Source organism: Moschus berezovskii, chromosome 27 (assembly GCF_049115385.1).
Source record: "Moschus berezovskii isolate FMDL1 chromosome 27, NW_MosBer_1.0, whole genome shotgun sequence".
Taxonomy (NCBI): domain Eukaryota; kingdom Metazoa; phylum Chordata; class Mammalia; order Artiodactyla; family Moschidae; genus Moschus; species Moschus berezovskii.
Window position 1 is genome coordinate 42,608,472 of NC_142486.1, and position 14,430 is coordinate 42,622,901.

The window sequence follows — 14,430 nt, forward strand, 5'->3', positions numbered from 1 at the left end:
CCAATCAGAGTTTTACATCTACCTGGCTATAGCGAGGTTTAGTTCTTTAAGCTGAGGTTCATTTCTGGGTCTTCTGGCTGCACTGTTGGAAAGAGAGGTTCACTTTTCATTGAGATTGCTGCTGGGGAACAAAACCAACACGGAAGAAAGCAAAGTGGGGAGTGAAAAGACGGATTTCTGATGATATCTTTGAGCCTTTGGGACCCTTTGCCAGTTATATGAAACAATAAACTCCTATTCTTTCATAAACTGGTTACAACAGAAAGATTCCTGACTGATACAGACCAGAGTCCTGGTTTACAGGTGGGGCCGAGGGGCCTCAGCTGAAGTAAAGCAGGGGTAGGGGTGGGGGATGAACTAGGGGAAGGATAAAGCATAATCACCCTACAAAGTACCGCTTTTATCACCTCTTTCATAGATACAAGAGGCTGAGGCATTGAAGGGTAAAGTTCCTTACCCAAGGTTGTTCAGCGAGTAATCAAAAGGATCCAGATTCTATCTCAGACTTAATAGAACTCCCAAACTCGTTATTTTTACTGAGCCACACTGATTCTCAGGTCAGCTGTATAACCAAGAATCTGTGAGTCTATATTTTGCCTTGTAAACATCAAAAGAGTTTTATTGGTGTTGGCTGAGTGGGGCAGAGGACAACCCAGAGCTTCCTTCTATTGTATTTGAGAGTCAAGTTCAGAATTCTTAATTACTTTCCTGATTAGCCGTAATTAGCTTCACACAACATTACTACTTGAGTGCTGCTCCCCAAGGCCCTCCTACACATGCGGTCCCAGGTTCAGTCACCTTGGCAAAGAAAGGGGATTTTGGAATTGCCATCTTATTTTCAGGATATGTAGATGAGTTTTTCTAGAAAATTCCAGGTCAGCAAAAGCTCTTCCCAGCATCTCTGGTGGAACAGGCGAGGGTCAGCTTCAGAGCCTGTCCCACACCTCTCCGGGGAGCCCCTCTCAATGGAGAATCCCAAGCACTGAGCCCCCAGCCCCTCCCTTGAGGACTCTGTTGTCTGAGTCCAGCAGGCAGCCAGGTTCGCAGGCCCTGTTGCCAAGCTCACAGTCTTACCAGGTCTGGACACAGATGTCAGCAAGGGGCTGCTGCTCTTAGCATTTCCAGCTCTGTAACAATTCATCTGTCATAACACCCTGCTGCTTGTCCTGGACCTGACCTGGTGAGTGTACTCATCACTTGGCCAACCTCTACCAAACTCAAGCTTACCCGAGCCCATCCGAGGAGCCGGATGCCCAACCCACCAATGGCTGCCTCCAAAATGGTCCCTGGACCCAGGATTGCTGCCTTCCAGTTTCCCCAAGCCAGTGGATCCCAATGTGTTAGGAAAGGCATTGCTCATGTACCCAAGATGATTTTCCGAGATGACCCCACAGCTTTAAATAAACCCAGTCACTCAGTGACAAGATGGTTCTCTTTCTCCATCCTTCAGATCGTCACAGAGGAGTTGTGTTTCAGGCAGGTTTTTCTTTTACAACTCTTTAACGCTTGCTAATCTCCCTTTTTGACTTTTTTTTTTTTTTGGTTCCTTTGTGTGCATTGTGTTTGTATGGTTATTTTGTTTATGGCAGTCTGTAATTTACAAGAGTAATATTCAGTTTCCTTTATAAGCTCAAATACATAAATTTTTAAACAAGTCGATTCATTGGCAAATAATAAGTGAATAATGGCACAGCGCGCAGAGACTGTATGGCAACAGTGCCGAGGGTGGCAAACAAATCACTGACATTTGGCAGCTGCTGCTCAGAGCACAGGGCTCCCTGCCCATGTCATCAGGCAGTCCCCTCCCCATGGAACAAATCCACAGGCTACTCTGTCAGAGTCTATATCAAGAGGGTGAGGTTCAATCAGTTTGTACCACGGCAGCCAGACGGACACCCCACCCTCCTGCCTGACAAAGGTCTCCAACCTCCTGAGCTCAGGAAGATACAGGGGATTTCAGGCCAAGAAAAGGTGGGGGCGGTTTGCAAGTAGAATAGCAAGTAGAGTCTGGGGGAATCCCCCAGGCCTTCCACGGACCCTTATTGGTCAGGAACACTAGTCACTGGCAGGCTTCCCAGGTGGTTCAGTGGTAAAGAATCCACCTTCAGTGCAGGAGACACAGGTTCGATCCTTCAGTCAGGAATATCCCTTAGAGGAGGAAATGGCAACCCACTCCAGTGTTCTTGCCTGGAAAATCCCATGGACAGAGGAGCCTGGTGGGCTACAGTCCATGGGGTCACAAAGAATCAGACACAACTTAGCGATTAAACAACTAGTCACTGATGCAGAGCAGGTGTGGAACTAGAGCCTACGGGCCAGCCTTTCTAAAAGTTCAATCTTTGGACCTCCAATATCAGAATCACGTATTAAAAATATAGATTTCCCTGGAGACTTAGGAGCTCTCAAGTGGGGTTGAAGGGTCTGAACTTTTAAATCAGATGATAGTTACTGCCAGGAAAATTTGAGAAACATTGTAATGGGGAAAAGACCAACTATAAAGGATGGTTCCCACCCACCCACACGCTCCCTCTCCCCTCCTCTCTATGCCCAAGTCTTCCCCCAAAGTGCCTGGAAAAAATACCTACTCAGTGAGATTTATACCCTCCCCCCACCACCTTCCATTGGAGCCAAAAACCAACCAAACATCTCTCAATCAAAAGGTCTTTGTTCAAGCAGAAGTCCTCGGACAAAAACTCAAAATTTCATCAGAAATCAATCATCTTTTTTGCCCCTTCCCCTCAGCTGTGAAACTCATCTGTCAGAATCACATAATCAAAATGCAAAAGTCCAAGTGGGGTCAATGCACCGCCTTAGATAATTCCACATTCCTGGAGCCCTAAAGGTGCATAGTCTTTGCATGACCTCAAACTCCCTGGACTCAGAAAACACCAGGAGCTGCGCAGTCACCTAACTGGGGGCTCCTTCTAAGTGTCCCATGGAGCGCTAGCAACCCCAGAAGACCATGAGCTTGTGTTCTGGAAGGTCCGGCACATGTCAGGCTGAGTTTCTCCAGAGCGCCCTGAGACAAGGTTTGGAGAGCAAGGTGTCTGCTTGTGAGGTGATCCAGGAAACCCTGACAGGGGAAAGAGAGACAGGACAAAAGGAGCCAAACAGGGTGTAGGAGCTGGCTAATACTGTGGGCAACTGGGCTCGAACCTGCTGGAGAGTCTGAGAGTGAAGAGAACATGCCCCTGTTGCCCGCCTGAGAGGTGAGGAAGCAGGCATTTAGCTTCCATTTCCAGGTGGCACAGTGGTAAAGAATTCACCTGCCAATGCAGGAGACACAAGAGACAGGGGTTCGATCCCTGGGTCAGGAAGATCCCCTGGAGAAGGAATTGGCAACCCACTCCAATATTCCTGCTGGGAAATCCCATGAAGAGAGGAGCCTGGAGGGCTACAGTCCATGGGGTCACAAAGAGTCAGACACGATTGACCCCACTACAGTCAGTCAGTCCATCTCTCATTGATTGAGAGCTGCCCCCATGATCACTGACTCCCTGGCATTTAAGCCAGTCCCTCTCACAGAAGCTGAGCACATGCCTACAGCAGGCAAAGTCCCCAGGACAGACTGTCACCCATGCTTGTAGAAAGCAGCCATTGGGGTTGCTCAGAAAATTAAAAATAGAACTAACATATGATCAAGCAATCCCACCTCTGAGCACATATCCAAAGGAAACGAAATGGCTATCTTGAAAAGATATCTGCACTCCATGTTCTCTTGCAGCATTATTCATAATAATCAATCCAAGTGTCCATCAACAGATGAACAGATAAAAATGTGGTATAGGAGGTTAAGCTATGAGCACCAGCATTTTGCACCAGGGATCCTGCTGGGAAGGTCTGGCGCTAGGCCACGTGCTGTCCCGGAAGCCAGTGAACTAGACTTAGCACAGAGGAAACAAGGTCAGACTTTACTTTTTTATCACCCAGCTTCTATTTTTATTCCCTGGGGATTCTGTATGGGCTTTGCTGGTGACAAACCCCTCCTTTGCCTTGTGTTCTGCTCCTCCCTGTGTGGATTTGAGGGGACGCTGAGGGCCTGGATTTTTTTCCGGGAACTGCTTCCTGCTGAGCATGGATGGCCTGAGGGGAGGAGAGGAACTTCTCTTTAGGTCTGTGTGGTTGCCCCCAGGCCTTGGTCCTGACTGTTCTCATCCCCAAATGGGTAATCCCCATTTGTCTAACCTTTGGGAGACAAAGAACCCCAGACAGTTTAAGATCCATGGCCCAAATATTAGCAAAATAATAACACTCACATGTCAAATTTTCCCTGAAAATGCAAATCTCTAGGCCTTTGGCCCTGACCCAAGGTTTACGGCCAGGCCTGAGTCTCCCTTGCCACCTTCAGTTGTTTCTCTGAAGAGAAGCTTCAGGTCAGACAGAGGGTCACACAAGTGGTCCAGGCGGTCTGGTCCATTTCCCCAGGTCATTTTTCCAGAGATTGGGGCAGAATATTAGGTCCTGTTGGATAGTGGAGTGGCCAGCACGGTGTACCAATTAGGGGGAAATGGATGTACATCTTCAGTGGCTTCACTGATTGCCCTGAGGTCCTGTACCATCCAGTATTCCCCATAGGGTTTCTTTAGGGGGATGATGAGGTATTACAGGCTGATTGGCCTGGTCTAATAAGGCCCTGGTCATTTAGGATTTGTGTCACAGGGGAAGGCTGGCAGAGAGGGTACTGTTTTCTATTGGGCCATGTATGTCTGGGTTTTAGATGGATTATCACAGGACTGGCTCTTGTAGCTGGTCCTACCTGTCCCTGGGCCCAGACCTCAGGATTTACTCCAGGGATATGGACTTGCTCTGTTTGGGGAGATTTGTCCTCAGTTGCTAACATTATCATTTTCTGCCCCTTTGTCTAAGGGGACACCAGTCTCCAGTTTGTCTCCCATTAGGTGGAGAGTGAAGTGTGAAAGCTGCTCAGTCGTGTCTGACTCTTTGCAACCCCATGGACTATACAATCCATTGAATTCTCCAGGCCAGAATACTGGAGTGGATAGCCATTCCCTTCTCCAGGGGATCTTCCCAACCCAGGAATAGAACCCAGGTATCCCACATTGCGGGCGGATTCTTAACCAGCTGAACTGCCAGGAAAGAAAGAGTAACTCCCAATTTGAGGGTTACTTCCCAGGTGGCACCAGTGGTAAAGAACCTACCTTCCAGTTCTCAGTAGCAGACATAAGAGACCATGGGTTTGATCCCTGAATCAGGAAGACCCCCTGGAGGAGGGCATGGCAACCCATTCCAGTATTCTTGCCTGGAGAATGCCACCCACAGACAGAGGATCCTGGCAAGCTACAGTCCATGGGGTCACAAAAAGTCAGACATGACTGAAGTGACTTAGCACACACGCTACCCACAATTTATGTAAGACATCTCTTCCTAGCAGGAGTAGATGGCATTCAGGGATGAATAGGAAGGAATGAGTGCACCTGTGTTCATACAGTTCACACTCTAGTAACTCTATGAATGTCCTTTCTTAGGCCTTCCCTGATAGCCCCATAATTTTACAATTTTTTATGACCAAGTTTGCTGATCTGGTTTTTGTTGTTGTTTGGTCACGAAGTCCTGACCCCATGGACTGTAGCCTGCCATGGAATTTTCCAGGCAAGAATACTGGAGTGGGTCACTGTTTCCTTCTCCAGAGAATCTTCCTGACCCAGGGATTGAAACTGTGTCTCTTGCATTGCAGGTGGATCCGCTACCACTGAGCCACAGCATTCAGAACCAAGTAAGTGGCACTGGTGTCAACTAAGAATTCAGCAGTCTTTGCCCTTATATCCAGAGTCAGCCAGGGCTCCTTGAGGGTCAGTTGGAGTGCCAGCTTAGGAGCCTCCTGACCCCATCCTTCTTCATCTTTTTGAACCACTTGCTGTCAAAGATAGCAGCTGAGATTTGCATTTGCATCTCTTTTGGAGGTTGTCAAGGACATTCTTTTTTCCAGTCCCTCTTGTGTACATGTGGCACACTGATTAGGTCCTAGCTTCCTCGGCTTGCTGTCCCTCAGTGGGGGCCAGAGGTCACTCATAAGAGTCAAGAGCCTCTGTGGGTGGTTAGTCCAGGTTCCCGTGCTGACTGCTTGATGTTGGAGGGCAAGAGCCAGTAGCTAGCCTTGCCTCCAGGCCTTTTTAATCCTCTGCCTTTTGAGAGCAGCTCACAGGTCTCCCCAGCCCACTTCTGGAAGAAGTCAGGTCACTGGTCTCATGCCTCCCTTGGGACCCTTTCATGCTCAGGTGTCTTGAGTGCCTTTTCCTGAACTTGGACTGAGTGTCCTCATTCTGTTTTTTCATAAGTACCCATGACCTGGGTTTTTTCTTGGTCTCACCTCTTGGCTTACAGGGCTGCCCATGCTCCTTCACTAAACTGGAAGTGATGATGGAGAATGCTACTGTTGACCCCTGGAGGTCAGCAAGGACAGCAAAAGCTCTGGAGCAGCCATGACATCGTGTACAGAGGTCAAGAGGACAGACTACTGGCAAGACAGCAGGCAGGACTGCTGGGTTCCCTCTGGTCCATGGATTCCCACTGTCCCTGGGCGTCCAGCAGCATGGGAGACCAGCCAGAGACAGCAGACAGACATGCGTGAGTTTCAGTCTCTGATCCCCAGAGATGCCACAGTGGGAGGGACCTGCTCAAGGGGGCACAGTCCAGATGACTCTGGGGGCTATGCTGGGTGCATACCACACCTGGGTACCAGCTTGCTGGGCAGAGTGGTTCTGAGTTCATCCAGAGGCCACCACCATTCTACCCCATCAGAGTGTATTCGGAGATTAGAGTCAGTCATCCTAACCTGAACCTCCCAAAGCCACCACAATCCTCCCACTAGAGCAAACTGGAGCCCAGGGGATCAGTGCTGGCCAAAAAGCCATGATCTGCCCTATCTGGGTCACCAAAACTTGTTACCGATGCTTTTGAGTCAGTCCTCACAATCTTCCTTCCCTGTGTTGTTCAAGCCAATAAAATGAGACCAAGTTTGGTTCAGAAGCAAAAAAAAAAAAAGGTGGTATACACGTTGTTGTTGTTGTTGTTTAGTTGCTAAATCATGTCCAACTCTTTGCAACTCTAGAGATTGTAGCCCTCCAGGAAAGCTATGACAAATCTAGACAGTGTATTAGAGAAATCACTTTGCGAATAAAGGTCCATATAGTCAAAGCTATGATTTTTCCAGTAGTCATATAGGGATGTGAGAGGTGGACCATAAAAAAGGCTTAGCGTCAAAGAATTGATGCTTTCAAACTGCAGTGATGAAGGAGACTCTTGAGAGTCCCTTCAATAGCAAGATCCAACCAGTCAATCCTAAAGGAAATCAACTCTGAATACTCATTGGAAGGACTGATGCTGAAGCTCCCATACTTTGACCACCTGATGCGAATAGCTAACTCATTGGGGAAGACCTTGATGCTGGGAAAGATTGAAGGCAAAAGGAGAAGGGGACAGCAGAGGATGAGATGGTTAGAGAGAATCACCAACTTAACGGACATGAATTTGAGGAAAGCCCCGGAGATAGTGATGGATAGGGGAACCTGGCACGCTGCAGTCAGAGAGTTGCACCCAGAGAGTCGGACACAACTTAACGACTGAACAATAATCCAAGCTGAGTAATTTCCAGAGATCTTCCATACAACGTAGCACCTACAGTAAACAATAATATTGTATACTAAAGCATGTGTTAAGCAGGTAGGTCTCACAGTAAATGTTCTTAGTACACATTACACTCATTTAAAAACAAAAAAAAACAAAGGGACACATGGAAGTTTTTGGAGATGATGGATATGTTTATTACCTTCATCGTGGTAATGGTAATACAAGAGTATACATATGTCTAAACTCACCAACTTGCATACATTAATTATATGTAGTTTTTTGTACACCAGTTATACCTCAATAAAGCTGGGGAAAAGTCACTGGCATACACAGTAATGGTGAATGCCAGGCAGCTGATATGCTAATAAATGTTTAACAACAGGCTCTTCTAAGCAAAAAGCCCCAGACTGTTGCATCTGCCAGTGTCTATGATGTAAAGACTCCCAACACAGCAGTTTAAAGCTACCAAGTCTGACATCACTGAAAACAGAGTCAGGAAAACAGAAGCACAACTGGCTCCCATGTGCTGATCCAAGACAACTCCAGCACAGGCCTGGGAAAGGATACAGGCAGGGTACCCACAGCATCTCCTGTATGCACAGCCAGAGTGCTTCGCGACGGACATACGATCTCCTGATTTCATGTGACTTTTATACTGTATTTTGTGAAATGCCAATGTTTGAACATCTTACCATGAAAGAAAAAAAAAAGGAAGTATTCCCCAAAACTTTTAATTATCTCATACTCTAGGAAGATGTCTTTTTTATTATTTGTACATCACCTCTTCCCCAGCTACCCATCCTCATCGCTGGCAAATACCTATGAGATCAGAGAAAACCCATTTAAGAAACCAGACTTTAAGAATCCCTCCACTTGGTCAACCCAATAGTAATGGAGATCTCTTGTTTTGCTTGACCAATATCTTTTCCCCTTCTGATAAAAGCCCTTCATTTTCCTTGAAGCAACCACCCCTCACCCTGTCTTGAGTCCTCAGGCCTTACTTCCTGGCTCTAGTGGTTGGCACATGACACAGTCCTGGTCAAACAGAGTTCCATTCCCCTGGAGGAGGGACAAAACTCCAGTTGGGCTAAGGACACTCTTTGCTTGGAATTGTTGACAAAAGAAAATCTCTCCCCACTGCTAAGAGGATGGAAGCCTGGAGCTGCGCGTGACCATCCTCCACCACAAGGAAACAGCCCTCCTGAGAATGAATCCGACACAAAACAAAGTTGAAATGACAGACAGAGAAAAACTGAGTCCCAATAGCATCCTTTGAGCCCTTGGATCCAGTTGTGCCTGAGACACTTCCAGACTTTCCCAGTTTTCTGAAGATACTTTCATACTTTTTCAATGTATGAGCCCATAAAATTCCTCTTTAACTTTGATTTGGGTTTTCAGGCACTTAAAACCACCAAGACTTCTGGCCGATTCACAGATCTGAGATCAGATGAGTTATTACACACCCTTCCGGTTTTCTCTCCTTGGCCCTAAATAGAGCTCAGTGTAGATCTAAGAATACAGTGCACTGGGGCTGTGCCTCCCCGAGGATGAATCCCAAGCAGAACTGGTCCATGTAAGCTACCCAAAGGCACAACGGGGGTCACTTCAGAATCCGAATGCTCATTTTCTGTTCAATGTTCATATTTTCTAAGGCCTGGGGAGGGGGAGACGGGTGGTAGTCAAGAGGCGTGAATTCCAAACCTCTGTGCTTCCAACCTCCTTTCCCATTCCCGAGGCCCCGTGATTCCCTGGGGACTCCTCTCTTTATGCCCTCTCCTTCCAACGTCACCCCCCATGTCAACCTGTCCCAGGGACTCCTGCTCTCAGCTCCCCAGGCCTGAGGGCACCCTAACCTTGGCGAACTCCAGGAAGGACACAGCTCCATCCCCATCTTCATCAGCTTCCTGCACCGTGCGGTCGGCGATGCTCTCCAGCTGCTCTTCTGTCACCTGTACCCCAACCATCAGTCGGAGTACCTGGGAGTTGCAGGAAGAGATAGAGACAGCCATAAAGAGGGGGCACAGGGGCTACAAGCACCAACCCCCAAACCTCATCCACAGCACCCCAACTGTTAGGAACAATTTTGCAATCCACCCCTCCTTCACTTTTCACCCCGTTCCCCTCACTTCCCACCACAACCCTCAATAACTCTCATCACTTCTCCACCCAACCCTCCACGTGGCCTTCACTATCCCAGGTTCATCTCAGCAAGCTCATTGCGTGCATGCTCAGTTGCTTCACTCGTGTCCGACTTTGTGCGACCCTACTGAATGTAGCCCACCTGGCTCCTCTGTCCAGGGGATTCTCCAGGCAAGAATAACTGGAGTGGGTTGTCATGCCCTCACTGGGGATCTTCCCAACCCAGGGCTTGAACCCACATTTCTTGTGTCTCCTGTATTAGCAGGAGGGTTCTTTACCCAACCTCCATCTAGCCTCCACCCCCTTCTCCACCCCCTTCCCAACCTCATCCTTCAATTAGTCCCAAATCCATCCGCCCTCCATCACAGTGTTTCTCAGTCTCAGCACTGTTGATATTTGGGGCCAGATAACTCCTTGAGCGGAGAAGGCAATGGCAAGCCACTCCAGTACTGTTGCCTGGAAAATCCCATGGATGGAGCAGCCTGGTAGGCTGCGGTCCGTGGGGTCGCTAAGGGTCGGACACGACTGAGCGACTTCACTTTCACTTTTCACTTTCACACATTGGAGAAGGCAATGGCAACCCACTCCAGTGTTCTTGCCTGGAGAGTCCCGGGGACGGGGGAGCCTGGTGGGCTTCCGTCTATGGGGTCACACAGAGTCGGACACGACTGAAGTGACTTAGCAGCAGCAGCAGCAACTCCTTGAGAGTCCCTTGGACTGCAAGGAGATCCAACCAGTCCATTCTAGAGATCAGTCCTGGGTGTTCATTGGAGGGACTGATGCTAAAGCTGAAGCTCCAATACTTTGGCCACCTCATGCGACGAGTTGACTCACTGGAAAAGACTCTGATGCTGGGAAAGGTTGGGGGCGGGAGGAGAAGGGGACGACAGAAAATGAGATGGCTGGATGGCATCACCGACTCTATGGACATGAGTTTGAGTGAATTCCGGGAGTTGGTGATGGACAGGGAGGCCTGGCGTGCTGTGATTCATGGGGTCGCGGAGAGTCTGACACGACTGAACTGAACTGAACTGAACCCCCTGTCATGGGGGCGGAGGGTTATCCTATGTATTGCAAAATGTTCAGCAAAGTTCCTGACCTCTGCCTACTAAGTGTCAGGAGAACCACCCCTTCCCCGCCTTCCCTGTCTTCATTTGCAACAACCGAAAATGCTTTTTAGATACTGCCAATGTCATTCAGGGGGCAAAACCTTCCCCCCCAACCCCCGCACTGAGAGCCACTGATGTATGTCCAACCTCATACTGAAATGTTCCCCATCCCATCTCCCAACTAACCCACATTCCAACACCACCCATTCCCATTGCCCACCCAGGACCCCAGTCATCTGCGTCTCCCACCCACAAACCATCTCCCCATCCCCCACAACTGGGTCACATCTCTTGCCCCTGCGTTCTTCCAACCTGCAGCATCTCATGCCTGGAGATCTTTCCATCTCGATCCAAGTCGTAGAGCTGAAAGGCAACTGGGAAGAAAGTGGAGGAGGGAAAGGATGGGTCTTCCCTGGTTCTCTTCCCTCAAAAGTTCATCTTGGGGGAGTGGGGGCGCGGGGCTCCCAAAGGGAGTAGGAGGGGCCTGGGGCCTCCCATGGGGCGTGGTAAATCTGGGGTCTCACTGCGGGGAGAGGGGCACAAACTCACAGCGAAGTTTGTTCATTCTGCTGTTGAGGGGCTCGGGCTCCTTGGGGTCCCGGTTTCCATTGTCCTCTTCATCCACAGGTCGAAAATGAGCCAGGACTCTGACAAAGCCTGCAAAGTCCAGTCGCAGACTCCTGGGAGGGGAGGGGGCAGGTGGGCAATGGGGCAGAAGCGGTGCTCGCCGTGGCCATCCCTCTGCCTCTGGTCCTGACCTCCCCTGACAAGCTCTCACCCCCTCTTCCCACCCCTGGGAGGCTCACCCGTCTGGGAAGAAGCTGTCTATAATGCGTTCGCCCAGGGGGTTCACGGCCAGCGCCCCGATCTGTTGCAGATCCATGCGGCTGGAAAGGCAAAGTTCAAAGAGAAGATGGTCAGGGAGGGGACAGGGTCAGAAAGCAGAGGTCAGAGGTCAGAAGGCCAGCTCCTGCTCACCTTAGGTAGCCCTTGCCGGTCCTATCCAGCGCGTGGAAGCGGTGGTAGAGGCGGAGCAGACTGGCCTGCGAGACTGCGGGGCGGGGAGCGGGGGCGGTAAGAAGGGAGTCGGGAGAGTAAGGTGGACGCTGGGGACGCGCCGGGAGCCCGGGGCACGCGCCGTCCACCCGGCGGCCGCAGGGGGTGGGCGGGGGGCGGAGGGCTGGCTGAAGGGGGGCTCCCCGGGGCCGAGCGGGCAGGGAGGGGGCGGGCGTGACGAGACCCGGGAGATCCGGAAGACCAAAGCCACCCCTTCCATCCGCCTCCGCCCGCCTTAATGCCGGCCCGGGGCCTCCCGGGCGCCCGCAAGCCCGCAGCCGGGACCCCTGGGTGAACGCGCCCCCCAACCCCCTGCGAGCCGGGCTGCGGGGACCTCCTAGGCTCTCCAGGCCCCGGGACCCCCACCGGAGCCGCCCGGGACCCCGCCGGGCCCCCGGACGCGGCGCGCCGCACTCACAGCCGGTCTCCCGCCGGAGGCTGTCCACGTCGGGGATCCTGGAGGCGTGGGAGCTGCGGGAGCCCATGGCCGAGCTGCCGCCGAGCCGCTGTCCTCCCCGCCCGCCGCCCAGGCGCTGCCGCCTCGTGGCCCCGGGGCCGAAGGCCGCAGCCTTGGCGGGGAGCCAGGCTCCTGAACCCCGGCGTTCCTTGCCTCCCACCCGCGAGCCGGGCGAATGGAAAGCCGGTCGCAGGGTGGCGGGGTCAGCAGGGCGGGCGCGAACAACAGGCGGTTTCATCCCTAGACGCCTAGGTCGGGCGGGGAGGGGCTGGGCAGGGCTGGGCAGGGCTGGGCCCGCCCCCGCCGCGGCCCCGGGCCCCTCCCGGGTCCGCCTCCCACCCCGGCCCGCGGGTCTGTCCCCACCCCCCGCGTGTCCTCCTCCCTCCCCGAGGGTCCGCCCCCCTACCCAGGATCCGCTCCCCACCTCCCCCCAGCCGCGCGCCCGGCCCCCTCCTGAGGGTCCGCCTCTCCGCCCACCGGCGGGTCCTCTTCCACCACCCCCGAGGGTCCGCTTCTCCCCCCGCCCGCGGTCGGCCCCCCCACCAAGGAGCCGTCCTCACCTCCCCCGCCGCGGGTCCATTTCCCTCCGTGGGTCCTCCTCCCCCCAGGGTCCGTTCCCCACCCCCGCGGGTCCGCCCCCCCACCCAGGAGCCGTCCCCACCTCCCCGCATCGGGTCCATTTCCCCCGCGGGTCCACCTCTCCCCCATCGCGGGTCTGTCCCCACCCCCCGAGGGTCCACCTTCCCCCCCCACCGCGGGTCCGCGCTCCCCTAGGGTCCTTCCCCACCGCCCCGCCCCGCGGGTCCTCCTCCCCACTTTGGGTCCACCTCCCCCCCGCGGGTCCGCCCCCCTCCCGGGTCCACCCCTCCTCGACCATCCGACGTACCCCCTCACGAGGATCCGACCCCCGCCCGAGGATTCGCCCCCCCATCCCCGGAGTCCGCCACGCCGCGCCCCGCGAATCCGCGTTCCCACGCTCGCTGGCGCACCAACCAGCCCCGGGCCTCCCGGGTCGCGAGGAGCAAGGCTCGAGGTCCCAACCTTCTTCATCTGGAGAGAGAATCCAAGCCCTTCTGGGAAGTGGGTGGCGGCTGGGGAGGGGAGCGAGACACCCTCGTCCCAATCCCGGAAGGCCCCAGCTTGGGCCCCCTCCCCAGGCAGCGGGAGTGGCCTTGAAGGACCTCCAAAGAGGGTGGAGTGGAGAGGGTCGTGAGGCGTAGATGAAGGGCTCTTTTAAGTGGAAAGAGCACTGGGTTTGGAGGACTTGGATCGGAATCCCAGCTATGAGTCTAACTCGGGGCAAGTCAGCATTTCTTGGTTTCATCTGCTTTGTTTGGTCCATATAACATTGTTGATGTCTAATTGAGTCAATGCTTAAAAATCAGAATATAGCTCCGCGTGTTAGTCACTCAGTCACATCCGACTCTCTGCGATCCCACGGACTATAGCCACCCAGGCTTCTCTGTCCATGGAATTTTCCAGGCAAGAATACTGGAGTGGGTTGCCATTCCCTTCTCCAGGGGATCTTCCTGACCTAGGAATCAAACCCAGGTCTCCTGCATCGTAGGCGGATATGGAACCAAAATTCCAAAATTCCTGTTTTCTGAGAAATCAGGAGATCTGACACCACTAGGCCCTCCATCCTGCCTGGCACCATGTGCATACATCTGGGAACAGCAGCCATGTTTAGATGGGGCGTCCTGGGGGGTCCTCTTGCTGCAGTCCCCTCCCAGCCCAGTTGCTCCCCTCTGAACCCTGTTGGTTCTGGTAGAAGCTCCAGGCTGGGACTGACTTAGACCTCTGACCAGCCCTCAATCACCAAAGAATCCACAGGCAACCTGTGGGAGGTTTACAAACCCCACTGTGACCACCCTGAACATAATGAGCTCAGCAGCAAGGACTCTCATTTTTCTGAGCACTCGCCACTGTCCCTGCACTTTGCAAAGCCCTTTAAAAACACTCACTCACACACTGGCTAGATGGCCATCTTCCCAGTTTTTTATGGTGGACGCTGCCATCACTTAAAAAGTCGCGAGTTATGACAAATCATCTAACCTCAAGGTCGGGGTGGGGGTAGGCTTC

The 14,430-nt window shown here is 52.5% G+C and overlaps 1 protein-coding gene and 1 long non-coding RNA gene across 2 annotated transcripts; one reads left to right on the plus strand and one right to left on the minus strand.

Annotated features, from left to right (window-relative positions):
* Positions 1–3,737: 3,737 nt before the first annotated feature.
* On the plus strand, positions 3,738–6,961 carry LOC129555069 (uncharacterized). Its single transcript, XR_008685702.1, has 3 exons — positions 3,738–3,903; positions 5,696–5,734; positions 6,343–6,961. It is a non-coding gene; the product is annotated as an uncharacterized LOC129555069 (long non-coding RNA).
* An 804-nt stretch (positions 6,962–7,765) lies between these two features.
* Positions 7,766–12,601, minus strand: LOC148773717 (calcineurin B homologous protein 2-like). The gene is made up of 7 exons (XM_088833156.1): positions 12,310–12,601; positions 11,814–11,886; positions 11,642–11,722; positions 11,385–11,515; positions 11,148–11,209; positions 9,441–9,563; positions 7,766–9,241 (listed from the first exon to the last, which is right to left on the minus strand). The coding sequence occupies exons 1-7, from the start codon at positions 12,584–12,586 to the stop codon at positions 9,188–9,190; spliced, it is 801 nt and encodes a 266-aa protein (XP_088689282.1). The 5' UTR covers positions 12,587–12,601; the 3' UTR covers positions 7,766–9,187.
* Positions 12,602–14,430: the final 1,829 nt, after the last annotated feature.